Source organism: Aspergillus mulundensis, assembly GCF_003369625.1.
Source record: "Aspergillus mulundensis strain DSM 5745 chromosome Unknown scaffold_9, whole genome shotgun sequence".
NCBI classification, from domain to species: Eukaryota; Fungi; Ascomycota; class Eurotiomycetes; order Eurotiales; family Aspergillaceae; genus Aspergillus; species Aspergillus mulundensis.
Window position 1 is genome coordinate 634,248 of NW_020797897.1, and position 26,750 is coordinate 660,997.

Sequence of the window (26,750 nt, forward strand, 5' to 3'; positions counted from 1 at the left end):
ATTATAAAGGTTATTAAAGCGCTTAAAGGCGCCTTTAAAATTACTAATAATAAAGTACTTACTTACTTTATTAGCATTAATATTTACCGTGTAAATAATAGTATTTATTTTTTTTAAAAATATTATATTAAAAATATTTTAAAGTAGTTTAGCCTTAAAAATTATAAAAACTTTATAACTTTATATAACTTTAAGGTTATACTATAAAAGTTTAATAATAAGGCCTTAATAAAAAAAATCTTTTTATATTAAAAGTAAATTAATACCCTTATTTAAATCTTTATTAATACATGCCTAAATATCTTCTTTACTATTATACTTTTATTTTAATATATAGTAAATTTTTTAAAGAATTATATCACGGCCCTAACACGCGTTTTTTATTATTTTAAAGTATTAAAAAACCTTGCTATTTTTTATTAATATAAAGGTAAAGGCCTTATTAAATACTATAATACTAACTAGGCTAGTGCTTATATTAATAACTATGCCTTTACCTTTAAATATATTTTTAAGGTAGCTAACAAGCTAGTTAGTTAATTTTTTAAAAAATAATTACCTATAGCTTTTTTATTAATAAAGTTAAAATATATTTTTTAGGCTGTTATAACTTAAAAACTTTTATAATTTTAACTACTTTTTATTAAACTTAATATCTCGCGCCTTGCCCTAACATAAATACTTTTTATTAAATTAATACTTATTTATATAAATAACTAAGGCATAATTACCTTATTAAAAAATTTAAAATTTTATACCCGTATAAAGCACGTGGTAATTAAATATTACTTTATATATAAAAAAGTAGCTACTAGTAATATTAAATTTACCTATATTAATATTAAAAAATAGGCTATTAATAGTCTTACTAAGCCTTTTAAGCAGGTTTAATATTTTTACTTTATTAAGTAACTTAATATAAAACACCTTAGTAAGGGGGGTAATTTTTAAATAACTTTATAATTTTTTATTTTAGCTTTTATTTTATTTATACGCGAGGGCGGCCCGCCGCAGCGCCTTACTTATTTTTTATTATTTTATATTTTATTATTTACTTTTTATTTAAAAAATATATTTAGCTTTATTTTTTTAGTAGGGCTTTTAGCAAGGGGGGTATTAAAGTATAATATACTACTTACCTTATTATAGCCCTTGCCTATTAGCTTAGTTAGCCACACTAAGTATAGCTTTACTATTATGGCCTAGCTAGATATAATCTCCAAGCTTTCATCTTCAAGAAGTATATTTTATTATTATATTAAATTATATAACTTAACTAGGTTATTGTTATTTAAGGTCTTTATTATTAATTCAATAAAATCAAAAAAAAAATTAAAAATAGGCCTATATATAAAATATTTAAAATTTATATTTTTTTAGTAATAATAGCTTAAGTATAACTTAAAAATTTATAAAAGTTATTTTATAGCTAGTCTTTTTCTTAAATTTTTAAGTAATCTTTTAATATTATCTAGCAGGATTTAAAATACTTTATTTTATGAATTAGATTGTTTTATCTTTATCTTTAATATTAGTAAAGATCTTCGAGACTTTCGGTCTCACACTTGTAATAATTTTATTTCTATATATTATACGGGGTGTTTGTATACCGCGTTAAGCTTAGGAGAATGTAAATTACTATAATAGGAAGGTATTATGTATTTATGGTAGGAACTTATAAGGTCCTTGGCCTTAGGGATTTATAAATAATATAATAAGGTATAATATATACTTAAAAAAAGGTTTATAAATAATAATTTTAAAAAAATAAGAATATTAAAATTAATATTAAGGTTTAGATTTCTAGCCTCGCAAAGGTTAGATATTTTTAATATATATTAAATTAATATTTAAGGCTAAGTTAAGTATTCATAAGTAAAGTTATTTATAAATATTTATAAGTTTTATAAAAGGGCTATATATAATAAAATAAATTTTATAATTACTTTTTTTATAGCCTTGGTCCCTTAAGGCCTTATAAATAAATAAAAATATATAATTTAAAAAATATTTTTAAAAAACCCCTGCTAGTATATAAAATATTATTAATAAAAAAATCTTACTATATATACTAAAAAAGGTATATTTTATTTATATTTATACCTTACATGGTTATAAATATTATACTTTATTAATATTTTTTTAAAAGTATTAGGCCTTATCCCGCGGAGCCTTTTTTTAATAATATTAAAGTTTTATATAAAATATAAGCATGCTTATAAATATTATTAATTTTTTATAAGTATAATTACTTAAAGTTTGTAGTTATTTAAATATTTTAAGCTTATATAAATATGCTAATTATACCTTATCTTTTTAGTTAAACTTTATTTTATTTATTTTTTTATAATCTTTTTTAAAAAAAATCAAGATTTATAGTACACTTGCCTTTTTATTAGTTATAGTTATTTTTAATATTTATAAAATATTATTATTTTATACTTTTTTTAAGTAAGCTTAATATTAAAATTCCTATTTAATTTTTTTATAACTTTTTTTATATACTAGCTTTAAGCTTTTTATAAGTATATTTTTTTATTAGCCTTTTTTATTTTTTTATTATATAAATATATTTTACAAGCTTTTTTTTACTAGCTTACTAGTTAAAATAACTTATAAAAACTTTTTATGTTTTAAGTAATATAACATATACTTAGATATTTTAAATTTTTTATTTTTACTTACTTTTTACTAGGTACTTTATATATTTTATATATTTTTTTAATATTAGTATTTACTTGCTTAGCCTTTATACCTTATAAAAAAAGTTTTATAAACTTCTAAGCTTTGAAAAATATATTTTATAAGCTTTAATTTTTATAATGTTTTAACTTTACCTGCCTATAAGCTTTTAACTTTACCTATTTATAAGCTTTTAATTTTACTTATTTATAAGCTTTTTATTTTACTTATTTATAAGCTTTTAATTTTACCTGCCTAGGTATAAGCCTTTATTTTTATTTTTATAAGTTCCTAACTTTATTTATAAGCTTTTAACTTCATTTTTATAAACTTTATTTTATAAGTATAGCTAACTTATATATAGTTAAGTTTATAAATAAAGTTTTTATTTTTTTATAAATATATTTAAAAATAGCTACTATTAGTTTTTTTTAATTTTCTACCCCTTTTTAACTATTATAGTCTTAACTTCTAGTTAGGCCTTAGTAATATTTAGGAAGAATATTTAAATACTTAGCTAATTTTATAAAATAGCTATTTTTTTCTTAAATTATTTAAGTATAGAATATCAATATATAATTTTATAAAATTATCACGTGGCTATAATAATAGGTAAGTATTTTATAAGTTTATACCTATACTTTACTTTTATGCTTATAAGCCTTTTTCTTATTTATATATATAAAATCTTTTTATTTACTTTATTTACTTATATTCTTATTTATAAGTATTTTTATTTACAAGCATTTTTATTTATAAATTTATTATTAACTTATTTATAATTACTAGGCTACCTTATTATTAATATACCCCTTGCCCCAGGCGGGCTACTTGCTAGGGTAATTTAAAATATTTTACCTTTAAATAAAATAAGTATTATAAAGTGAGTATAAGCTTGTTTTTTTAAGCTTTCTAAAAATATATTAAATAATATAAAACCTTTTATTATTATTAGCTTATTAATTTTACCTAGCTTATTACCCTAGGATAGGATTAAGCCCTTATTTAATTATAAACTATATTAAATATTTATTACTAGTATAAAGGTATATATATTAATATAATTTTACTAATATAATTTAAATTACTATACATGTATAAACTTATAAGGCTATTTTTATAATATATATTAGGTAAAAACCTTTATAAGGCTATAAGTATTATAAATATATTAATATTTTTTTAAAAGCTCTAGTAGTTATCTTTTATTTATAAAGTATATTTTTAGGAAAATAGGCTAAAAATATAATAATTATTTATATTACTTAGTTTTTTATATTTTTATATAAAACTTAAACTAGTATAAATAGTTATTAGCTTTAAAAATATAAATAACTACCTAGTATTATTTTTAAAGCTTTTAGCCTTAAAAATAATAAGCTTTATTTTTTATTTATAGTAAGACACACGCGTATAATAATAATTTATAAAAAATATTATTAGTTTATAGGGGGTTAGTAATTATAATTAATTTCTAGGTAACAATATGAATGGGTTAGTTTTTTTAGTTTTAAAAAACTTATTTTTACTTTTTTTTATTTTATTTAAAAACCAGGTTATTTTTTACTATACACTTTTTATATATTTATAAGTGCCTTAACCTACTGACTAGCTTTTTTCTTACTTTATTATACCTTAATTATTTTATATAAAGCTATTTAGGGGTTTTTTCCTAGCCTTAATATTATTTTTATATAGGTTTTTCCCTAGCCTTAATATTACCTTTATATAATACTTAGTTTAATTCTTGTCCGCGAACCTTGCTTTATAATACTTATAAGTATTTACTTTTTTTATTTTTCTATATTCGCGGAGTATAAATATATAAAAAATATTATATATATAAAAACCAAGTAGTAAAGCTATATAATAAGTATTTTATTTTATTTATTTTATTACTTTATATAAACTAGCTTGTAACTAGTCTAGCTTTTAGTTTAACTTTATTTATAATTAATTAGTATTACTAACCTAAATATAGTTACCTTTTATAAAGGTTTTTTTTATTATTTTTTTTATTAAAGTAGCGTGCCTGTATTACTTAGGTATTTTTAATATTTTTTATATAATATTTTAACTTTTCTAAAAATACTTTACTTAATTTAATATTTTATAAACTATTTTATAAAATATTTTATTTTTTAGTTTTAAGTTAAGTACTATAACTCTAGGATTTATTTTATATATTATATAAAATAATATATTATAAATAAATGCTTATTATAAATTATTATAAGTAAACTTTATAAAAAATAAATAATTAACCTACTTATTTATAAAAGGTTAATATATTTTTATAAAAACTACTTTAAAATACTATTTAAATATTTTATTTAACTATTTATTTACAGGTGGTATACCGTGCTTAATTAGCTGCCGCTAAAACCCACGTGATGCCGATATTCAACCCCTATAATAACTTAAAAAAATAAAGCTTTTTAACTTATATAAAAGGTATAAAAACCTAAAATTTTAGTGGTATATTTTACACTAGCTAATCTTTTTATATAATAATTTTAAGACTTTTAAAAGTATTATGGTAGCTAAATCTCGCGGCCTTAATAATTATATATAATTAGGGTATTAAGAATAACTTTAAGGCTAGGGGGGGTTATTTTTTTTTAAAAAAAATATTTTTAAAGTTATTAGGATTTAGTTCTTGCCTAGCTTAGTTAATTTAAAGCTATTTTAAAGCTATATTTTTATGTTTTTATTTATATAAGCCTACTTTTTTTAGTATTTTTTTTAGCCTTCTTCCTATTTACTTTAAAATAGTATTTTTATATATTAGCAGCTTAGATCTTTACCCTTTTTTTAGTTTACTATTTTTTTTTCTTGGCTTGCTATTGGCGTATTTTTTTTATTTTTTAAGCTATATAACCTTATCTTTTTGCTATTAAAAATTACAGGCCTGTTAAATTTTTTTAAAAAATAAAATATTATATTACTAATTTTTAGGGCCTAGAGTTAGAATATAAAAGGCTTTTTTTTATCTTTTTTTTATTAATAAGGTCCTTTTTAAGGTTCTTAGCCTGTGCTTTTATAAGTATATACTTTATATAAATATAATATATTATAGCGCTAAGTTTTTTAAATTTTTTAGGTATAAGGGCTGCTTTTACCTCCTTAATAAGCTTTTAAATATTTTTTTAGTTTTTTACTTATAGTATATCTACTACAGGCTTAGTAAATACTAAAGTTTTATTTATATTTTTTTTTAAATTACTATAATATAACCTTAGGGTTAAAGGAAACTAACCTAGTTAATTTTTAAAAATTTTTAATATTTTTTATAAATAAGGCGTTAGGCCAGGCCTTTTAAAATAATTTAAAAAAGTCTTACTTATTAATTACGCTAAGGCCTTGGCAGGAATATATAAAGTTATTTAGTTTTTTTATTATACACCTTAGCTAAAAAAATATCCTAATATTTAAAGGCTATAAAATATAAATTAAATAAGGTAAATAAGTAGCCACAAGAATCTTATTATTTTTATAAAAGTTTAAAAAGGACATGGTAATATAAGATTTATAGTTATTAAAAAAAAGCCTTTAACACCTCCTTGCTTAATTTTTTATTTATTTATTAAAAATATTATAAACCCATGTGTATTTAAGGTTATTATTTATTTATTTTAAAAAAAAGAAAGTAAAAAAATAATTATAAAGTTTAGAATTATAATCTTAAAGCTAGGAGTCTTATAATTTACATGTAGTAAATTAATAAATTAGGCCTAAAAATAATTAAGTTTTTTTATTTATTAAAATATATATAATTATAGTTATTTACTTTTAATTATTATTTTATAAATATTACTTGGCTAGGCCTTTTATATAAAACTTTTTTAAAAAAATTCTCTTGTATTTTATAATTATATTAATAAATTTTTTTTTATTTATATTATATATATTCTTAGGCAGTATCTTATATTTATTAATTTTATGCTTTAAGTAGTTAAAGTATAGGAAGTACTTATAAGCTAAATTAGCCTTTTTTTCAAAAAATTAATTCTATTTATATAGGCACTTATAAGTTTATTTTAATATTTTATAAGCCAGCGCGAAACCTAGTTACTTCCTGGCTTTTTTAAGTAATTTTTTTAGTAAAGTTTTAAATTATATTATTAAAGTAAAATAGGCCTTAGCTAGCCTATTAATTAATATATTTTATAAAAACTTTTAATTACTAAGCGTTAAATAATAACTAGCTTTTATACTACTTTTTTTTAAGCTTTATATGCCTTTATAATATTTAAACAAAGTTTCTTGCTATATACTAAAATCTATAATAACTTTTATATATATAAAATATTCTCCTGGCTTTAAGGAATTAATATATTTTATTGCCTTTTTATAGGAGTTATAATAGGCGAGATATAGGTAGTTAAAATCTATAAGTAAATATTAGTGTGGATGTAGTTTTGGCATCACGTGGGTTTTGGCGGCAGCTGATTAAGCACTGTATAGTATTTATTAAGTATTTAATTAAAATATTATATATAAAGTTTAACTAAATTTTTTCATAAACATGCTTTTATAGTTAATTATAATATTTATAAAAAATTTTATATAATTAAAATATTTTAAAAATTACTAGGTAAGCTAGTTTATAACCCTTAATTAACTTTTTAATTAAAATAAAATAAGCTATTTTACTTATTTTATTTATAATTATTAATATAGTATTATATACCTCCCGCGAGCCATTTAAGTTCTTAGTTTTAATATTTATAAGTAAATTTATAATAAAGTTTATATTAATTTACTTTTAAGGCTTTATAAGTACTAGTAAAGGCTAAATTAAGCCTTATTACTTATTATGTAATACCTATAATTTTTAATAAATTTTACATGTTTTATAATATTTTTTATAAAATTGTATATTTTTAGCTAAAAAAACCTTTATTAAACTAGTTTTAATATTTTTTTATAAAGTATCCTATAAATAGGTTATTATATAGTTTTACTAAATTTTTATTTATAATTAGTAATAGTTAGGAATATATAACTATAAGAGGTTATATAAAAAGCTATTATTTATATATTATTACTTTTATAGCTATAAAATACTTTTTTATATATTATAATTTTTTAGCTTAAATTTATATTTATAAATAGTGCTTATAACTTTTTTATAAAGGGGTTTTACTTTAAAAATACTAGTAAGCTTTTTATAATTTTTTATAAAAAATTTATATAAAATAGGCCTTTTTTTATAAGGCTTTTTTAATTTTTTATGAGGCACCTTTACTTTAAATAAAGTATTATAATTTATAACTTTTATAGCTACTAGCCACGCGTGGCTTAACTATTTATTATTTACTTTAACCTAGTAACTTTTTTATTTTTTTATTTTTAATAATAATAATAATAATAAATTTTTTACTTATAGTTTTAGGTAATAAATTTTTAACTAGGCCTTTTTATATAGCATGTACTTTAGTACTTTTTATATTTATAAATTTATTATTATAAGCACCTTATATATTTATAATACTTAATTATTAAAGTAGTTTTTTTTACTTGCTTTGCATAACCTTTTTAATTTTTTATATTAATTATTTTATATATAATTAATTCTTTATAAGGGTTTATTTACAGGGTTTAGCTTGCCTGTATAATAAATAATTTAAAATTAAAACCTAGCTAAAAACTAGGCTTAATAAATTTATATTTATAAAAATATTTTTATAAGTAACTAAAATATTACTAGTGCCTTATAATTTATAATTACCTTAACTTTTTATAATATATTTTAAAAATAATATTTTAATTTATAAATTTTTTTTATAGTAGCTAGGAGCTTTTACTTACTAGTAATATAATTATATTTTATTAAAATAAGCTTTTATAAAAAAGGCTATAAGCTTGTGTATTTCTTTTAAAATATATTTAAGTTAAATATATGAACAGTTTTTATGCTAATTATAAAAAAAAGTTAATAAAGGTATATATATTTTATTTTTATAGCATGCCTATTTTTCAGAAATTTATAAGGTAATTAATTATAGCTAAAAGTAAAAACTATTTAACTTAAAAAGTTATATATAGCTTTAAGGTTTAATATTAAAAAACTTAGAATAATTTATATAAATTTAGTAAATATAATTATTAAGTTAGGGAAACCAGGGTATACTCTAGGAATTAAATAAATAAATATTTAATATTTTTTAGTAAAATGTCTTATTAAAAAAAACCTTATAAAATTAAAAAAAAAAATTAATAAAACTAAAAACCTTATAAATAGCCTAATAAAAGCACTAGATAAAATAAAGTTTTTAAGTTTTATTAAAATATTAAAAATAGTGGTAATAAATTTAATATAAAAAATTAAAATTTTAGCTACCTAACCACTATATTTTTATAATTTTTATATTTTTATAAGTCTATATAACCTTAGTATATTAATACTAGGGGGTTATATTAAAGCAAAGGTTTAGTAGGCTAAAAAAGCTATTAAAAGCCTTTAGCTTAAATTAGCTTTATTCCCTGTGTTTATTTTAAAAAGGCTAGTATTATTATATATTACTTTTTTATTAAAGATTTTATATATAAATTATTTTTTAGCTAGATTTACTTATTATTTTATAATATTATTATTTATCTTGTAATATTTTTATCTTTACCTACATAAGTAGCTCCTCTGGCCTCTCCAACAATATTATATATATGCCTTTTTTAAATATCAGCTTATATTTAATAATAATATTTTATAGCACTTTAAACTTAATATATAATATATAATCATAAATAATAATTTTAATTAATTACTTATAATATAATAATTTTAATAAGTTTTTATTAATAATATAAAGTTTTTTTTAATAATTATATTAATAGCCTTTAACTTAATATTAATTTAATAAGCTAGGATTAACTCGGGCGGCGGCCCGCGGGCCCTTAATATTTTAAAAGTTAAATTTTTATTAATATTAAATATTAATATTAAATATTAGTATTAATATTAGTATTAAATTAAGATTTTTACCTATATTTATATTTATTTTAATTATATAGTAATATTTTATAGTTTATTTAATTAGCCTAGGTAATAAGTAATACTAAATTAAAATTATTAAAGTAATTTATCAAGTGCTACTTTTATAATATATAATTTTTAGCTAATTATATATTATTAGTATTAATTATATTATATTAATATTAATTTATATTATATATAATATATAAAATTACTAGTAACATGCATTTATAATATTTATTATATAGTTTATAAAATATATTATAATCTTAATAATATAAATAATCTTAGTAATAAATTTAATAGGCGGTAACAGGTTAATTTAAATATAAATTTTATTTATAAATATATAATTTAATAAACCTAAATTAATTATTATTAAATTATATTTACCTAGTAATTTATAATAATAATTATATATATTTATTATAAATATATTATAACTATTTTTATAATATATTTATTTTATTAATATAAATTTAAAATTAATATATATTTTTATTTTACTTTAATAAAGTATATATTATAAAATGCTTCATATAACTAAAGTTAATATACTAGATCTAACCTGGCGCAACTATATTCCGGGATCAGCCAACGGCGGGATGGCACCTGCAGCGTCTAACAGCCCCGTTATTCAGAGTATACCACTCGTCAATCCAATGCGCCTTACTCTTTCCAGAGTCACTCATACGAGCGCTACTGAAACAGTGACATGATATCCATTATGCCCGATGGTGAGCCCATACCATCCTCGGAACACAACAAGAAACACCGGCCGACGCTCACTCACTGCATGCACCAAATACAATGATGGGTAAGTACCGGATGCGTCCACGGGTTTCTGGAGGCGCTTTCTGTAATGGCCTCGATTCTGCCAATCTACGCTGTGATCTTTCGAAATAGCCTCAGGCTCCAAGTTCCAAGGGACCGTTTGTAGGCAGCGCCTACTGCAGTTGTTCGTTCCTGCGCACTTCTTGCATGAGTGGTAATATTATATGTTTCTATTGTGGGTAGGAGAGTTAAAGCTCCCACTGTTTCCAGGGACTCGGCAACAAGCATCATTCCTACGACAACATGTAGCACGGGGACGGATGTTTAGCGGTGGCTCTTGGATAGATGGGCAGGTACCATAGGCTAAAGCCGGAGTCTCCAGTGGACCTATACCGGCCGATTCCTGTCGTGATCTCTGGTTAACGGGCGGGGCTACCTCTATTTGCAACGGAGCTCGACCACGATGCTTCAGCGTGCCAAGCGGCGCCGTCTCCAACTGAAACATGGGAAGGGGCGGCGGGATTCTTCAGCCCTGGAGAGATCGTTCATTCAGGCTATTCAGCAAGTCGTCTTATGGAACGGATCAGGGTCCGCAGGGCTTGGTCTGGGGTTTGGTCCCCCGCATGGGTTCTAGAACATGCACCGCTTGCCGATCGATGCTACGCTGCCTGGAAAGATATAATGGCTATTCAGGAGTTTATAGTCAGAAGAGCCGGAAACAGGCTAATTGCCTCTCATGCGGTGACTTTGTACTTCTGATTCAGATGCTATTAACCGGGTGACAACTATAAAGTAAGTCGTCTTGCCCACTGTCCGGTTCCCAGTATCCAGCAACCCGACCAACTTGAAAGACGGTTAACACCAGCACAATGAAGGCCCCTTTCTCCGCTCTCCTAGTTTTTCTCTGCACTGCCCTTAGGGCGTTCTCTACGCCCATCGAGTCTGAAGACCTCGCCGCACGCGACGAGAAAACCCTACTCGAACGCTCCACCCCCAGCTCCACCGGCTGGAGCAACGGCTACTACTACTCCTTCTGGACCGACGGCGGCGGCGACGTGACCTACACCAACGGCGCCGGCGGCTCATACACAGTGCAGTGGAGCAACGTCGGAAACTTCGTTGGCGGAAAGGGATGGAATCCTGGAAGCACACGGTGCGTCCACGCCCGTCCCGTCCCCGTTTCCCCAACCACCCACCCTACAACTGCAGCCGGTGCCACATGCAAGCCCTGCTAACAACGCTTTACAGAACAATCAGCTACGGCGGCTCCTTCAACCCCAGCGGCAACGGCTACCTGGCCGTCTACGGGTGGACCCAGAACCCGCTGATCGAGTACTACATCGTCGAGTCCTACGGGACCTACAACCCGGGCAGCGGCGGGACGTACCGGGGCACCGTGTACTCCGACGGCTCGAACTATAACATCTACACGGCGACGCGGTACAATGCGCCGTCCATCGAGGGCACCGCGACCTTCACGCAGTTCTGGTCTGTCCGGCAGTCGAAGCGCACGGGCGGGAGTGTGACGACGGCTAATCATTTCAATGCGTGGGCGGGGTTGGGGATGAGGCTGGGTACGCATAATTATCAGATTGTGGCGACGGAGGGGTATCAGAGTAGTGGGGCGGCGGCGATTACTGTTTACTAAGTACTTTAGGGGTGTGGGAGTTAGGGCTTTGGCTGTGCTTTGGGCCAGGAACAGGCTGGAGCAATGCAACATCATGGTACTTGAGAATTTTAATCTATAACTCTTCGAGGAGTATATTTGATAAAATTAGGTAAAGCTACATCATGCTCTTTTAGGTTTCTGCTTGCGCCTCTAGTCGTTTCCCTCCTGCTGAAGTTTTGCATCGCCAGCTTGGTGCTCATAATCATCACTCAAACGAAAGAATCTCCTCCCGGACTCATTTGACAGCCTGTACCTCTCTCCAACCGTGCCATTCTCCATGACAAACCCAAGCGGTCGGCCGCCATCCTCCCAGCGCATCAACATCTCATCAAGATAGCCCTGGTCCAGCCCAAGCCGTCCTTCAACCGTGACATCCTGATACATATCGAAATAGATAACCAAGAGCTCATCTGTTCTGAAGGCCTTCTCATCCACAACAATAACCCACGAGATCGTGGCGGTCCGCAGTAATGACCGGATAGCAGTATCGCCCGGCTCAAGCAGTATATCTGGATTCTCTTTCCAGTCGGGGCACTCCGCCTTGCTATTTTCGATCTCATCCTCCAGCTCCGCATAGTCGTCTTCTAGCATATCCCGGTCAGGACGCCGGGGATAGTACGCCGACAGCCGACGCCCAATCCCAACGACATTGTTTATATCACTGGCATCATAATCCGTTTGATGGCCCCTACACCCCGCGATCTCCGGGAGGATGTCGAAGACCCGCCGCCATTCAGAGCCAAAGTTGAAGAGCTGGGCATCGCACAGCGCAAGACAGTCCGTGACAGCGTGATAGGTCTCAGACACGCGTGTATACTCTGTGAACTTCGCACCACCCTCTTCCCCATCATAATACGTCCTCAGCATGACGGGGTAGCCCCGGTCCCTGCCGCACCAGATCTCCCACGCCCGCTTGCGGAGATCGTGCGAGCGCCAGGGACGGAGAATAACCTCGATCTCGGTATCTGTTGGAATGCGCGTCGGGCCAAAGGCGCGATTTGTATCGTTGGGATCGGGCTCGTACCATGCTTCGCCGAAGTCTGTTGGGTCCCATTCTTGAGGGACCTTGTCGAGATGGATGTATGCATGGATCAGGCGTAGCCGTTGCTGGTTATTTGGCTCGGGGGATGAGTGGTTCCAGTGCCTCTGTCTGAATTTAGTACTCGTTCGATAATCCTGTGCAGGGTCGCGTACGATCAGGTACTGTTCGATTGGAAGACGGCCCCAGCGTGGGGTGAAATTCGGCCATGTGGCGCTGGTGCTAGAGGGCATGGCGCTTTTGGATATCAATGGCTGGGGAAGAAATAGATTCAAGGGCGACGTCGTGAGATACGGTGGGAGAGGAATGGAGACTTCCCCAGACTCTGAATGAGGTGGGGGATTCAACCTTTGACCGGGTAGTAATTCCAGCCGGCGCCTAAATAAGGTACCCATGGGTTCCAAGTAGGCTGGAATAGAAAGGTTGCTGCCTGATCATCTTTATTTTCTCTATCTATCCTTCTGCAGATAACAATACATCGAGTCAACCTTAACCATGGAAATTCACTCTTTATTGCCCGGGCCCTATTTCCTCGCGTCCTCCTTGAGCGTCACAATTCGATTCAGAACGATGCCGCCATCAGAACTATCGCGGTCCAAACAGAAATACCCCACTCGAGGTCCCTGGAAACGCACAGTTTCCGGCATGTCAAATGCTAAAGTTGCACCCGTTTCTTGTGCTGGCCCTCCTAATGGGTGCCCAGGGTGGGATTTCGGCCACGGAGCGCTGCGGATGATTTCCTTCAGACCCACCTCGACAAGTGCACTCGGGTAGACATTCTCTGAGTGTGGACGAACAACAGAGAGAAAGCCCTGTGGATGAGAGTCTGGATTGTCGACTGTGAAGAGGGGATTGTAGGTGCGGACTGTGGCCTTGAGGGGACTGTTGAGCGATGGGCATTCCGCAACCCAGTGGATATATCTTCGACAGGATCAGCAGGGCTTGAGTTTGGTGTAGGAAGTAAGAACTTACGCCTTTGGCTTCTTGAACGTCTTGCCGTCCGTGGGCTTGTCATAACGAGCCCGTATCAACGTAACCAGTCCAGTGCACGGATCCTTCTCGAAACCGGTCGCAGTAACGGGATACGGCACCCTCATCAAGCCCACCGACTGTCCCGTCGCCAGCCGGAAGAAATCTATACTGCCCGCCTCTCTAAAATCATCTCGATCGACATAGACCGTCCTGGTAAACGGCACAAAGTGCACACCGAACCCATCCTCCCTCGAAAACGGGACCTCAACCATTTCAACATACTCATCATCAAGATTCTCAATGACCACAGGGACCGGATCCAGAATGAGCATTAGGCGCGGCACACTCCGCTCCAGGTACCGCCGCACGCTCTGCTCGAATCGCTGGATGGGTATTGTAGTGGTTGCCTTTGAGACGCCGAGCCCGTTCACGAAGGAGAGGATAGCGCCTGGTGGGACGCCGCGGCGTTTCAGGGCGATGAGCGTGTAGAGGCGCGGGTCGTCCCAGTCGTGGACGTGCCCGGCGGAGATGAGGGCTTGGGTTTTGCGTTTTGAGAGGACGGTGCCGGAGAGGTTGAGGCGGGCGTATCTAAATGCCGAAGTTGAGAGTTAGCCACAATCAACCGAATGAAATGGGGGCCTTGGACTGGATAGGACGTACTCTCTCTGCATCGGCCTGTAAACACCAAGTCTCTCGCAAAGCCAGTCATACGAAACCCTCGAGAGCTCGAACTCCATCGTGCACAGCGAGTGCGTTATGCCCTCGAGACTATCGACCAAGCAATGCGCAAAGTCGTACGTTGGGTAGATTCTCCATTTACCATCCCTATCACATTCACTCCGTGTACTGCCTTCCACTTTGCCATCCACATCAATGACACGGTACGCGGTTAGATCCCACATCTGCGGGTTCCCGGACTCGAGGTCCTGCTTTAGTCGTAGGAGAGCCTCTTGGGGCGCATACTTCCCATCACGCATGGCTCTAAACTCGCGCAGAGATTCAGCCACAGGGCGATTCCGGTGCCGACATGCGTAGCGGGGCCCCCCCTTGCCGCTGCCGCGCTGTTGAGCAATCTCATTCTCTACCATAATATCATCAGCGGAGGATCGGCTTTGACAGTTAGAGTAACATACTATCGCAAAAACAAACATACGCCCCATCCCGCCTAATCAACTCCTCAGCCATCTCATAAAGCCGCTCAAAGTAATCACTCGAGGACGTGACCATCGCCGGTTCAAACCCTAACCATTTCACCATGTCCGCGATGGCCGTGACGTACCTCTCCTCCTCGTTCGCGGGGTTCGTGTCATCATAGCGCAGGTAGCAGATGCCGCCGTGGTACGCTGCGAATCCGAAGTTTATGGCGATTGCTTTTGCGTGCCCGAGGTGGAGGACGCCGTTTGGTTCTGGCGGGAAGCGGGTTACGGGGTTGGGGGCTGGGTTTTCGGTGTGTATTTCGGCTAGCAGGCCGGTTTTGAAGATGGTGTCGGGGTCGTTGGTGTTTTCTTTTGAATCTAGTGCCATTTCGGTGCTTTGTGTACCCTAGGGAACGCGGATATAGGAACGTGGAATATCTTGGGAAAAGGGGTCTGGTCAGGCAGGGAGAATAATATATTGAGCATTTTAGCCTTGACTCAGAATGTTGTGGATGACTCTGCTCGGCGCTTAGGAGGATCCTTTGAGCAGGCATAGCCCAATTAGAAACCTTAGGTAACATAGACTCCAACGGCACCCAAATATTGGCATGACAGCGCCGCAGCTGGAATGGCTAACCTTGTCCAAGCGCTTCGCCGGAAATAGAGCGGCGCAGCGCGTAGTACCTAGGGCTAAGGCCTTTGTTCGGCAATGAACTCGGGAGGAGAAACTACGGCAGGGAAAACAACGAAACAAACTCCTAGTGAGTTGATCCATGTTTCATGGCGTGAGAACGGCTTTACCAATGGAACTCAATATCATATCATAGCTGATTCTTTAAGATTGGAAAATATATACAGTATAGCCCGACTGCAAGCTGGAGACAAGACCCAAGCGCCTAATGCAAAGACATATCAAAAGTTCAATGGTCATGAACGTAAAGCACAGAATAGCTCCAACTCAATTCCACACCGCGGCAGTCACACGCAGAATCAGAGTCTACTACCGGTGGTTAATCGAAACAATAAGCGCCTCGTTCCCAGTCGCAGCGTCATACCCTATAAGCAGTCAAGTCAGTTAACCGCCCACCAAACCGTTGGAACATCAACCATAGCAGAGCAAGACTAAAACTCACCTCCAACATACCCCTCGGGCGTCGTACAGCTATCAATAACCCTCTGCGCGGCATACGCAACATCGCGGCTACACAGGGTACACTCGTTAGCCCAACCCCGTTCCCAACTCATTCATCCCTCATGGATATAAATGGGCGGCCTACCAAGGCGAACTATCACCCCCTTCACCAACATTACTCCCCGTAATGACTGTATCGCCCGCCTGACAGAAGACGGTATTCTCGCCGCTCACGACGCACTCGTCGCTGGCCTTGGCGAAGAGGTAGTCGACGCAGGCCTGGGCTTCGGCTACGGGGCGGTAGCGGCCGCCGTTGTCGTTGCAGGAGAGGGTCAGGCGTTTTGTTAAGGTATTGGGGGATGTTGATCTTGGGAGGGCGTGGCTGGCGGTGGCGAGGAGGGCGAGGAGGGTTGGGAGTGAGAGGGAGATGGGTGAGCGCATGTTGGCGGCTTGGTGGTAGACGAGACGGAGAGGGTGCAGAGTTAATAGAGTGGGTTTGATTTGTTCTGATGGTTAATGCTGAAGTTAAGATGATGGGTTGGAAAGCAGTGGCGAGTCCCTTTTTATAGCTTGGACGATGCACGCTCGGGCGCGAGCTGGGTAGATTTGTCGGTTGTACCACAGCATCGGTACACTGCACAGGGCGCAGCAGCAGGTAACTGGGGCAGTGTTGACAGTAAAGGGGCCATTTTGCGGCTCAACCTCAGCATAGCCGCGTATTTTGGAAGCTCTGATTCCGGCGCGGTGCACGTTGTACACCCTGAAGTGAGGTTGCTTTCATAATATAATTCACTCATAATCCTAGATACAGTTCCAAACCGCTCATGATCTGAGTGAATGAATATTTACAACCGCGACAGACCTCGACAGACCCTTTCCAGCGCCAAAGTATTTTCAGCCCGATCCTTGGTGGGCGTCTCCATATGTATGCTAAGCCTCAGCCCCCAACGCCGGCAACCGTTAGTGTCCAACCATCATCTAACGGTTCCTGGCTTGGTCTAGTGGCATACAGCGTTCCCCGCTCTCGTCTATCTTTTGGCTCTCGTTATGTTCGAGATTAAATGATTAGTATTACTTGTTTCAAGTGGTGGCTGGCGCATCGCCGTATGGGCTTGGAGCAAGCGCTGCAGCGGCAAGTGTCTCTCAAAGTTAGGGCACGATGGCCCCCGTCCTGCTGCGGATCTGGAGGGTTGGGGCCAAGATCCACGCCCCGTCCAACGATAATAGATCTTGAATCATGATCATGGGGCACTAAAAATGGCAAAGTGCGTCTCGCAGAATATAACATAGTGCGGCAGTAGATATAACACTTTAGCAACACGCAAGCCTCCAGCTCGGGCTTCCACCTCAAAACGGCCACACAGCCTCAAGCTCCCGCCCCTCCCCTCCACCCCCATCCCCCCCAACAACCGGCTTCTCAGCCGGCATCATAATCCCAAAAACCCGCGCCCAGCTCTCCCCCTCATTACACCAGCTATGCATGGTCGCCCTCTGCACAACGACATCGCCCTCATTCAGCCTAACCGCCGAGCCATCATCAAGGCGTAGCACAACACACCCCTTCGCCACAATCACATAGTCCAGGGTGATGGAGCGGTGGAAGACGCCCTCCGACTTTGGCGGGATGTCGTACGCTGATAGCGCGGAGCCGGACGGTGGCATTCCGGTCACGGCCCCGGGGCCTTGGTCGGTTGCGTCGTTGATGGTTGCGGGGTGGGTCGTGCTGTGCCAGAGGAGTGCGATGTGTGGTCCGTTGCCGATGGGTTGGGGAGGGACTGTGGTGTCGTGCGTTACTGTTGCGAGGCCGGTGGGGGTGTGGCCTGTTACGATGCGTCGGGGGGGTGGGAGGAGAGGTGCTGGGGATAGGGAGGATTCGGGCATGGTTTTGGTATGACGGTATGCGTTGGAAGATCGGTGGGTGAAGTTGAGAGGGGAAGAGATGGAAAGAGAGGTTGACGAAGTTATCTTGCCTGACTGAGGTTCAAAGATGTGGAAGGTTCGAGTTGCAGCTGGCGCGCTATGGTATCGAGCCCCTTAGGGTAGGTATTTATAGTTATACCCCCCACTTAATGGAATGAAGAAAGAAGGAACCCAATCCGTCCGTCAGCCCTCGGAAATGACTTTTCAGAGGTCATTCCCACCTTTTCCCAGCGCCGTTGTGTTGAACTGCCCATGAGAGCTCGACCAGGCCCCTGGATATCCAGTTGTAGATGTACGGTACTCCACCGGCCCACCTCTCGCCCTAAATGCTGACATCTGCATGGCATTAACCCCGGAGACATGAAGGTCACCCGTACTTGCCTTCTGGAAGAGATGAATTGCACGCCATGGTACTCTATTCCATGTCTAACATCTATACGCCACTATGTCCCTCTGAATCCATGCCCCTCAGTTCCCCCCCTCATACGCCACGACCCCCTCCCCCGCCGCCAAATTACACTGCCTAAACAACCTGACCTCCCCCTCCCCAAACGCCCCCACAACAGAATGCAACACTCCCCGATTATGGAACAGCACCAGATCCCCCTCTTCCCAGTCATGCGCGTACACATACTGCGGACTGATAGCCGGCCGCTGCAGGCCATACACAATCTCACGCACCCGCTCTAGATCGTCAATGACCGTCCCATCTGCGCAGTGGATCTTGCGCACGGCCGACGGGTGGATCTGCAGCGCTGGTTTGCCGGTATCCGGGTTCTTCCAGACCATGGGCAACACCTGGATAGAGGACTCGTCGATGGGCGGGAGGTCAGATAGCGGGAGTTCCAGGTTATCGCTGTACATTCCCAGACCTGTAGGGCGGGAGCGCGCAGGCGACATCCAGATGTACCTGTCACTACTGTCAGCCAGCCATCCAATACCATAATGATAGGTAGGGTAGGATCGACATACGGATGCGGCGCATACTCAACCCTCGCCCGCAACGCAAACTTCCTATCCTCCCCAGAAAGCAAATCATACATCCGCTCCCCACTCACAAACGCCGTCGTGCCCAGCGGCACCTCCATCGTCTCCCCAGACCCATCGTCATACCGCAGCGTCTGCCGCCGTCCACTGGGAACCCTGACGGCAAGCAGGGTCGTCACCATCGGCGGATTGAGCCCATACAGCGCCGCATCAATATGCCACCTGTAGAAGCGCGTGAAATCGTAATCGTCCTCGAGCGGGATCGGGTCGCGGTGGAACGTGCGGTGGTGCGGGTGTTTCAGCGTGATGTTGTGCAGGCCCTCGTAGGACTCGATGGTGCCGTGCCCGATGACTTGGACCTGCGGCTGGTGCGGGATGGTCTTGAGGTCTGGGTGCAGGATGCTGCGCTTTGCGTCGATGGTTTTGCCGTGCCCGTATGTTGTTGCGAGCGGGTCGAAGCGCCGGGTGAGTTCGTATTGGGCTTTGGGCGTTAGGTGGTGCTGGTTTTTGAAGACCAGGACTTGGTGTGTGTACAGGGCTTGGCGGATTGTGGTGAAGTCGTCGTCTGGATGCTGTTAGCTATCTAGCCATATTTCCAGGTGTTTGGTGATGACGTACCGGTTAGATTCTCCAGATCGGCGTTCGCAATGACGGCGCCAAAGTCGATGGAGGACCCGGCGGGGGGTGTCAAGGGCTCAACAGTAAGGGCAGGCATTGTGAGAGGCAATTTGTCCAAACTCGGTCGGATTTCAGACGTTGGGTGGGACGGGGCTGGCCTCTTTTATAATTGCAGCAGTCGGGCAGTCCCGCTGCGGGATCCGCCGATGCTCGTTATCGGCCTGTCCTTATCTTATCCATCTAGATTTCTTCAGCTCATCTTGTAAATATTTATAATAATGAATTGGAACGATTGCGTTGCGTAATTGATTTTGTTCCTGTTTGTCTTTTGTGCTGCGTGAATGTTGAGGTTTGGCTGTGATGGAGCCTGTCTAGCCTGTCATTCTTGTTGACTTAGGTAGGGCTAACTCACTGGCCAGGATTCAGCTGAAGGACCTTGCGTGAAGCATTCACCCAACCACCCACAAGTCTAGACAAAGGCTCCTTTGGAAAAGGAATCAATTTAGTGGATAGATATTATGTTTGAAAGCCCAAGACCTTGAGCAGGATACCAATGGGTAGATACCTCGTTGCTTGGATCCGGTTTATCTTGATGTATAGCCATAGCACACAATAGCCCAAAAAGAAAGGTAGCCCTAATTGCCCTGACTCCATGTTCCATTACAGCCCCTTCACCCCAATCTTAAGCAGCTCCAGATCCCCATCAATCAACGCCCTCTTCTCACCCTCCATAAGCTCACCAACATCCCACGTCGCATGCACAAAGCGCCCATGCAGAAAGCTCGCCTCTTCAGACGCCGCCCAGACGGAAAAGTGCGCGGGAACATCAACTATTGCGCGTTAGGAACTTAAGCTTCTCTATCCATGCAGCTTCAGGCAAAAGAAAGGAATTGACGAACCGTCATCCCACGGAAGCGTATCCTCCGTATACCCATGCGCCCTCGCCTTCTCAGTCAACACAGCGCCAGGATGGAAGCTGATGATCTGCATCTGCTGGGCTGGCACTTCGCGCGCCATCAGCTGAAATAGTAACGCAGCGGCGTTCTTGCTCGCGCCGTAGTTCAGGTTTGTGGGGGCCGTGTTGGAATCGTGCGCTGCTATGCTTGAGACGTTGAGGAGGTACTATCGCAACCATTATTAAACAGGCCTCGCTTGACCCCATGGAGTGAAGGAGATGCCCCAGGGTGGTTTGTGGATGGACGTACCTTCTTCCCACCAGCTCCACCTTCCTGCCCCTTCAACCTCTGCGCAAACCGATAACCCGCCAGGACATTCACGCGATAATCCTCAAGAAGCGTATGCACGCCTATCTCCAGAACCGGCGCGGCCTTCGAGAAACTCGCTGCGTTGAGGACGACGACGTCGACGGTGATGTTCTCAGCGGCAAGACCGTCCCATAGCGCATCGATGCTCTCGAGCGATGAGATGTCGCCAACGCGACCTTGGATCTCGCCCTTAAGGTTTCCCTCGGCTGCTACCTCGGCGCGCAGCGAAACAGCGGCTTCGGCGACGGCGTCTGCCCGGCGACCTAGGATAATCACGCGGTCGGCGCCGGCGACGGCGAAGGCGCGGGAGATCGCGTAGCCGATTCCGGATGCGCCGCCGGTTATGAGGATCGTGCGGCCTTTTTGGGAGAGAGAGGGGCGCTTGGGGTTTATTGCTTCGTAGGTGTGTCGGTGGGTTTTGGGTGTGAACGCTGGCGTCGCCATGATTTAAGTATGGATTGTTGCAGATATAGCGGCTCTATTTCGTAGGGATAGATGGATAGATGATGAAAGGCGATTCTCACATAAAGCGAATCCGGGCGAGTTTATGTACGGCAAGGTAAGTGCTTGATTTCAAATCAGCTCGTCATGCTGTTCTGGGCACTCAGCCTCGTTCCATGCCCCTTCTATCTTACCTCCAACTGAATGTTCCAATAACCATCAAGCCAAGAAAACCCTATATTCTTGGCTGAAGAAACTAATATACCATGACATCATAACGCTCTAGCCTAGAATGTTCCCGACTTAATTGGGACAATAATGGCGATTGGGTGTGAGCTTCAGCGCCCAGCCCTATACGAGGTGCCGTGCGGGGAATCAGCCTTACGACCTCGGGAAACGCATGGCCTAGACTATGCGCCGTGTGGGGAAAGAGAGGTCTCAATAGTGTCATTTTGCATTGAGGCTCATGTAGGCCATGAATGAACCCTTTGAATATGGTTAGACAGTCACTCCGTGGATAGGTAGGGTTCGACGATCGCAGCACTGTGCCCGGTCAGTATTTAACCCTAACCGAGAGCTGAAAACTTGTCGAGTGCAGGTACAAAAGATATGAAGGTATTTATCACAATCTTCAGGAGCCCTATACTTGCCCGAACGATTACAACCAGAGTATACCTGAAGGATTCATTTTGATGGATTAAAACGGAAGCGATCATAGTAGCAGGACATACCAACAAGGCATGGAGATCATGACGCACGATACGCGCTGATCCTCACTGGTTCAAAATCCTCAGTCTATGCAGCCACAGCTGTACATATGTACAAAGGCCATAGTACCATAGCCTCCATTTGACTAACCAACACTAAGCCTACAGATACCATGCCTACTTCCATCGCCCGGGAAGATCGAGCCTCCCGATCGTTCCCGACCGACGAAAACTAAGCTCATCCAGATCATTCAGAGCAGCCATAGTAATCCACATTGCAGCCAAGACAGCAGATCAAATCCCAAGGAAGAAAAGTGATCGGAAGCGCAGCAGATGATGGCCCCACCAAATCGCCGATCCTCGAAATAAAGGCAAGCCAAACAACAATCCGATTGGACGAGTTCAGCGAGCTAATCCCCTCCTGGCCTAGCGCAGCCGGACTTTGACAGGGATCTTGCGAGCCTAGGCCGCATTAGGCTTAACCCTCGCAAGGGGATATGCATGTATACAAAGCAGTGGCTGACTCAACCTCGCAAGCTCTGGCCATGACAGCACGAGGACTGGAGTACAAATAGCCCTTGCTCTCCTGGCTCTCTTCTCTTCCTGCTTTTTCTTCCCATACTTGCGCCCGCTTGGTCATCAATATCGTTCGTCGTCATGGTCTCCCTAAACCTCGTCCGCAAATCAAACGCCGCCCTGCGCACCTTGACATCCCCTCCAACCACCCCAAACAAAATAACAGCGCTCTTCGTCGGCGGCACAAGCGGCATCGGCCTCTCTACACTCCGCGCATTAGCGCGTCACACAGAAGGAAAAGCATTGACGGCATACATCGTCGGCCGGAGCGAATCGCGCGCGAAACCAGTCCTCTCGGAATTGCAGAGTCTCAGCCCAACAGCAAAATTCAAGTTCATTGAGGCGGATGTGAGCCTAATCCGGAACGTCGATAGGGCTTGTAAGACGGTCCTGCAGAACGAGAACGGTCCAGGCGGGAGCGGGAAGTTGGACTTTCTGTTCATGACGCCCGGTGGGATCTCGGTGCCGTTCCGGGGGCGCGATGGTATGGATGCTTGCACCTTATACAATAACCGTAACCGTAACCAAGATTGATGCTGATATAAGTCCACAGAAACACCCGAGGGAATCGACCGCCTCTTTTCCCTGCGCTACTACGCGCGCATGCGCTTCATCCAGAACCTCCTCCCCCTGCTCTCCAACACACAAGGCAAAGGCAGAGGCAGAGTCCTCTCGATCTACGGCGGGGGCTTCGAGCACCGCATCAACAAATGCGACCTGGACCTAAAGCACAAGCACACATTCTCACTGTTAAACGCCTACAAGCACAGCATCACCATGACCTCGCTGGCAATGGCACACTTGGCGAAGGTCAACCGCAACGTCTCCTTCATCCACGCGTTCCCGGGCCTCGTGGGCACGAGCATCTACAGGAATTCGTTTCCGGGCCCGGTGGCGAAGGTGTATGAGTATGGGGTTTGGCCGCTTTTGTGGCCGTTTAGTGTGGGGGTGCAGGAGAGCGGGGAGAGGGGGCTTTTTCATCTTACGTCTGGGAGGTACTCGGCGAGGAATGGTGGGGATGTGGGAGGGGAGGAGGGGGAGGTTGCGGTGGGTGTTGATGGGGTGAAGGGGGGTGGTGCGTATCTGCTGAATTGGAAGGGGGAGGTTAGGGGGACGACAAATTCCTTGAAGGGGTATCTGGATGATGGGACGGATGGGGTTGTTTGGAGGCATACGGAGGCGCTGCTGGGGGAGGCTGCTGAGAGGACATTATGATACTGCATCTTGCATATTGAGGCGTTTAAGGAGTGTACATAGGTTGGAAAAGAATCTCTTCTATTCGTGCAATCATTCAGTACCAATCAGTCTATTCAACCATAGTATTTATTATATTGTTCCAATAACCTTCGTCTATCGAAGCCCTTAGTACCACATCCATGGATACCATGTATGCTCAGCACAGCAGGTAAGGCACACAAAGCCCTGGCTCAACGATGTACCTAAACCTCCCCCCTCCACTTTCGTCCAGCAAAATGCAAATAAACCGTCGGAACAAAGCTACACCCCATAATCAACGCAACCACAACCCCCGAGCTCCTCGCAACCCCCACACTCTCAAACATACTGGGGAACCAGAACGGCCCGATAAAGCCCCACGTCGATCTAACGAAGTTAATGAACACGCCGACGCCCCCCACATCCTGCGGATACGTGTCCACCGCATACGTCGTCAGCACAGTCGTAACAACCTGGTTTCCGAACGCGGCGACCCCCGTGCCGATAATCGGGGCGACGCGCCATTTCCCTTCTTGACTTTGCTCAGTGCAGACAAGGAACACGATCATTCCTGCAATGGTGAGTAGGTATCCGAGGTAGGAGAGCCAGAGGCGGAATTCTGGTGGTGGATGGCCGTGGCGAGCCGTCTTGTTCTTGTGTGCGATGTGGCCCGCGCGGTTCATCCAYGTGTCGGACATGACGCCGCCCATTTGCTCACCGAGTAGCGAGCCGATGATGAGGCCGAGGAACTGCAGGCCGAGTTGCTGCGCGTTGAGGCCGAATTTTACCTGCAGCAGCTGCGGGACTTCGACGCTGTTCAGCACGGACGCGAAGAGGAAGACCATGCTGTAGGCGATTGCGGCGAGGAGGACGGGGATGTTGGTGAACAAGGACAAGGGGCGGAGGAACTCGGCGATCGTGAAAGGGGTGGGATCGATGCGGGAGAGGGTCATGTACTGGTGGCGTTTTGGGGAGGAGACGGGTCCTGTGTACCGCGTTTCGGGGCCGAGGAAGAGGTAGAGGAGGAATTGGATGCCGTTTGTCTGTGAATGTTAGGACCTGCTCTTTAAAAAGAAGGTGGAAGGCGTACGATGGCCAGCACCCAGTAAATCCACACGAACCCAACGCGCTCCGCCACGAACCCGAAGATAAACGGCCCAACGGGCACACCCAGCGTCACCATAACCGTCCAAACACCCATGTATCCTGCCCGCTGGTGTTTGAAGAACGTCTCCATCACAACCGCACTTCCCAGCGCCATGGCCGGCGAAATGAAGAACGCCACCAGGGCTCGGCAGGCCGCCATGGACGCATAGTCGGGGCTCTTCGCGCAGCCAATATTGCAGACGCAGCTTAGAGCCAGCGACATGAGGAAGATAGGCCTGCGGCCGAAGCGGTGGGAGAGCGGTTTCCATAGTAAAGGGGCCGCGCCGAGAATGGCGATTTGTAGAGATGTAAGGTATGAAACTCGCTGGATAGAGACGTCGACGGCCTCGGCGATTTCCTCGTAGGCTGGGATGATGGCGGCGGCGGTGAATGTGCCCATACAGGCGTGGAAGGCAACGAGGGCGAGGTTTGTTGCTTTCTATCGCATGTTAATATTGAATCTCAATGTCGGTTTGGCTGGGCTGGACTCACCTTCCACAACGGCCAGTTGTACGGATCCGCCGGGTCCATACTCGGCACGGGGTCAAGTTCCAGCGTCCCATGTCGTTGAATAAGGTATGCCTGGTGCTGTTCTGAAAGTACACCCTCAGGAGGCGTGTACGCGCCCGGCCCAGCCTCCTCGACGCAGGCGGACTGTGTTTTATCCAGCATATTCACGGTCATCGTAACTTGTCCCGTCACCCTGGAAATCCACCCGGGGCCCAACCCTCTATATCAGCTCTACCCCAACGTCTCGCGGGGACAATCCCCCATGTGGGTCGAATGTCACGTCTGGAGATAGCGCAGGGGGTCCGGGGTTAGCGCGGGGCCAGCGTCCTATCCGGGGTTGAAACAGCGCTGACGGTGGAGATCGTGACGCGCCCCGGTAGATAAAGGTGACTGTCAATGCCGTCCCCGGATGGAGTTGCCTCTGACAGTGCCGATTCTTGCTCTGATTAAGCATTTCTCCTCGTTTTGCTTGGTTGACGCCTTGGGGTAATTCCGAGGCTTGTTGGGTTGGAATTGCCGATGGGATTTCCGACTGCCTAGTGCTGACAAGGCTTATATTTGGCTTAATTTCGCCACGGCTGGGCATAGGCTCTGACTCGTATGCTTGAATGTTTTCGCGTCAATGTGTCCCGATAACTTCGCGAGCAGGAAGTGTCCGCCGACTTTCAACTTGACTCTGGGTGCTGCGCCGCATAGTCCTGTTTCGTAGACGCAAATATACCAGGCTTAAATACTCGGACAGGAGCTGATCGAGTTTCGCTGTAGCACACAGGTCAGGGATCCCAACCTGCTCGAATGCTATTAGGGCAGCCTCCAGCTTCCTCCACGTCAGGTCTGGATCCGGGCGTCTCCATTCTTCCTTCCCTACCGGGCCAGATGACCTGGCGGGAAATGGAACTGCCCATAAGCAGACCTTCTTACCCCGGTTCCCCCGCTTCAAGAACAACAGGTGGAGCTCCTGCAGACAGAGCAACAGCATCCT

General features: G+C 40.4%; 9 protein-coding genes across 9 annotated transcripts; 2 read left to right on the forward strand and 7 right to left on the reverse strand.

Annotated features, from left to right (window-relative positions):
• Positions 1-11,304: 11,304 nt before the first annotated feature.
• On the forward strand, positions 11,305-12,083 carry DSM5745_08061 (glycoside hydrolase family 11 protein; the record flags this gene model as incomplete). Its single annotated transcript, XM_026750077.1, has 2 exons — positions 11,305-11,588; positions 11,684-12,083. The coding sequence occupies 2 exons, from the start codon at positions 11,305-11,307 to the stop codon at positions 12,081-12,083; spliced, it is 684 nt and encodes a 227-aa protein (XP_026601081.1).
• A 171-nt stretch (positions 12,084-12,254) lies between these two features.
• DSM5745_08062 (uncharacterized protein) lies at positions 12,255-13,376 on the reverse strand (the record flags this gene model as incomplete). The annotated part of the gene is made up of 2 exons (XM_026750078.1): positions 12,255-13,250; positions 13,299-13,376. The coding sequence occupies 2 exons, from the start codon at positions 13,374-13,376 to the stop codon at positions 12,255-12,257; spliced, it is 1,074 nt and encodes a 357-aa protein (XP_026601082.1).
• Positions 13,377-13,667: 291 nt separating this feature from the next.
• DSM5745_08063 (glutamine--tRNA ligase) lies at positions 13,668-15,639 on the reverse strand (the record flags this gene model as incomplete). The annotated part of the gene is made up of 4 exons (XM_026750079.1): positions 13,668-14,064; positions 14,116-14,703; positions 14,776-15,225; positions 15,269-15,639. 4 exons carry the CDS (start codon positions 15,637-15,639, stop codon positions 13,668-13,670), a joined length of 1,806 nt encoding a protein of 601 aa, XP_026601083.1.
• Positions 15,640-16,251: 612 nt separating this feature from the next.
• DSM5745_08064 (uncharacterized protein) lies at positions 16,252-16,824 on the reverse strand (the record flags this gene model as incomplete). The annotated part of the gene is made up of 3 exons (XM_026750080.1): positions 16,252-16,307; positions 16,385-16,452; positions 16,529-16,824. The coding sequence occupies 3 exons, from the start codon at positions 16,822-16,824 to the stop codon at positions 16,252-16,254; spliced, it is 420 nt and encodes a 139-aa protein (XP_026601084.1).
• Positions 16,825-17,730: 906 nt separating this feature from the next.
• DSM5745_08065 (cupin domain-containing protein) lies at positions 17,731-18,264 on the reverse strand (the record flags this gene model as incomplete). The annotated part of the gene is made up of 1 exon (XM_026750081.1): positions 17,731-18,264. One exon carries the CDS (start codon positions 18,262-18,264, stop codon positions 17,731-17,733), a length of 534 nt encoding a protein of 177 aa, XP_026601085.1.
• Positions 18,265-18,771: 507 nt separating this feature from the next.
• DSM5745_08066 (TauD/TfdA family dioxygenase) lies at positions 18,772-20,005 on the reverse strand (the record flags this gene model as incomplete). Its single annotated transcript, XM_026750082.1, has 3 exons — positions 18,772-19,213; positions 19,276-19,855; positions 19,909-20,005. The coding sequence occupies 3 exons, from the start codon at positions 20,003-20,005 to the stop codon at positions 18,772-18,774; spliced, it is 1,119 nt and encodes a 372-aa protein (XP_026601086.1).
• Positions 20,006-20,568: 563 nt separating this feature from the next.
• On the reverse strand, positions 20,569-21,617 carry DSM5745_08067 (SDR family NAD(P)-dependent oxidoreductase; the record flags this gene model as incomplete). The annotated part of the gene is made up of 3 exons (XM_026750083.1): positions 20,569-20,738; positions 20,808-21,030; positions 21,114-21,617. The coding sequence occupies 3 exons, from the start codon at positions 21,615-21,617 to the stop codon at positions 20,569-20,571; spliced, it is 897 nt and encodes a 298-aa protein (XP_026601087.1).
• Positions 21,618-22,978: 1,361 nt separating this feature from the next.
• DSM5745_08068 (putative Short-chain dehydrogenase) lies at positions 22,979-24,112 on the forward strand (the record flags this gene model as incomplete). Its single annotated transcript, XM_026750084.1, has 2 exons — positions 22,979-23,381; positions 23,451-24,112. The coding sequence occupies 2 exons, from the start codon at positions 22,979-22,981 to the stop codon at positions 24,110-24,112; spliced, it is 1,065 nt and encodes a 354-aa protein (XP_026601088.1).
• Positions 24,113-24,336: 224 nt separating this feature from the next.
• On the reverse strand, positions 24,337-25,942 carry DSM5745_08069 (putative MFS multidrug transporter; the record flags this gene model as incomplete). Its single annotated transcript, XM_026750085.1, has 3 exons — positions 24,337-25,155; positions 25,203-25,697; positions 25,751-25,942. The coding sequence occupies 3 exons, from the start codon at positions 25,940-25,942 to the stop codon at positions 24,337-24,339; spliced, it is 1,506 nt and encodes a 501-aa protein (XP_026601089.1).
• Positions 25,943-26,750: the final 808 nt, after the last annotated feature.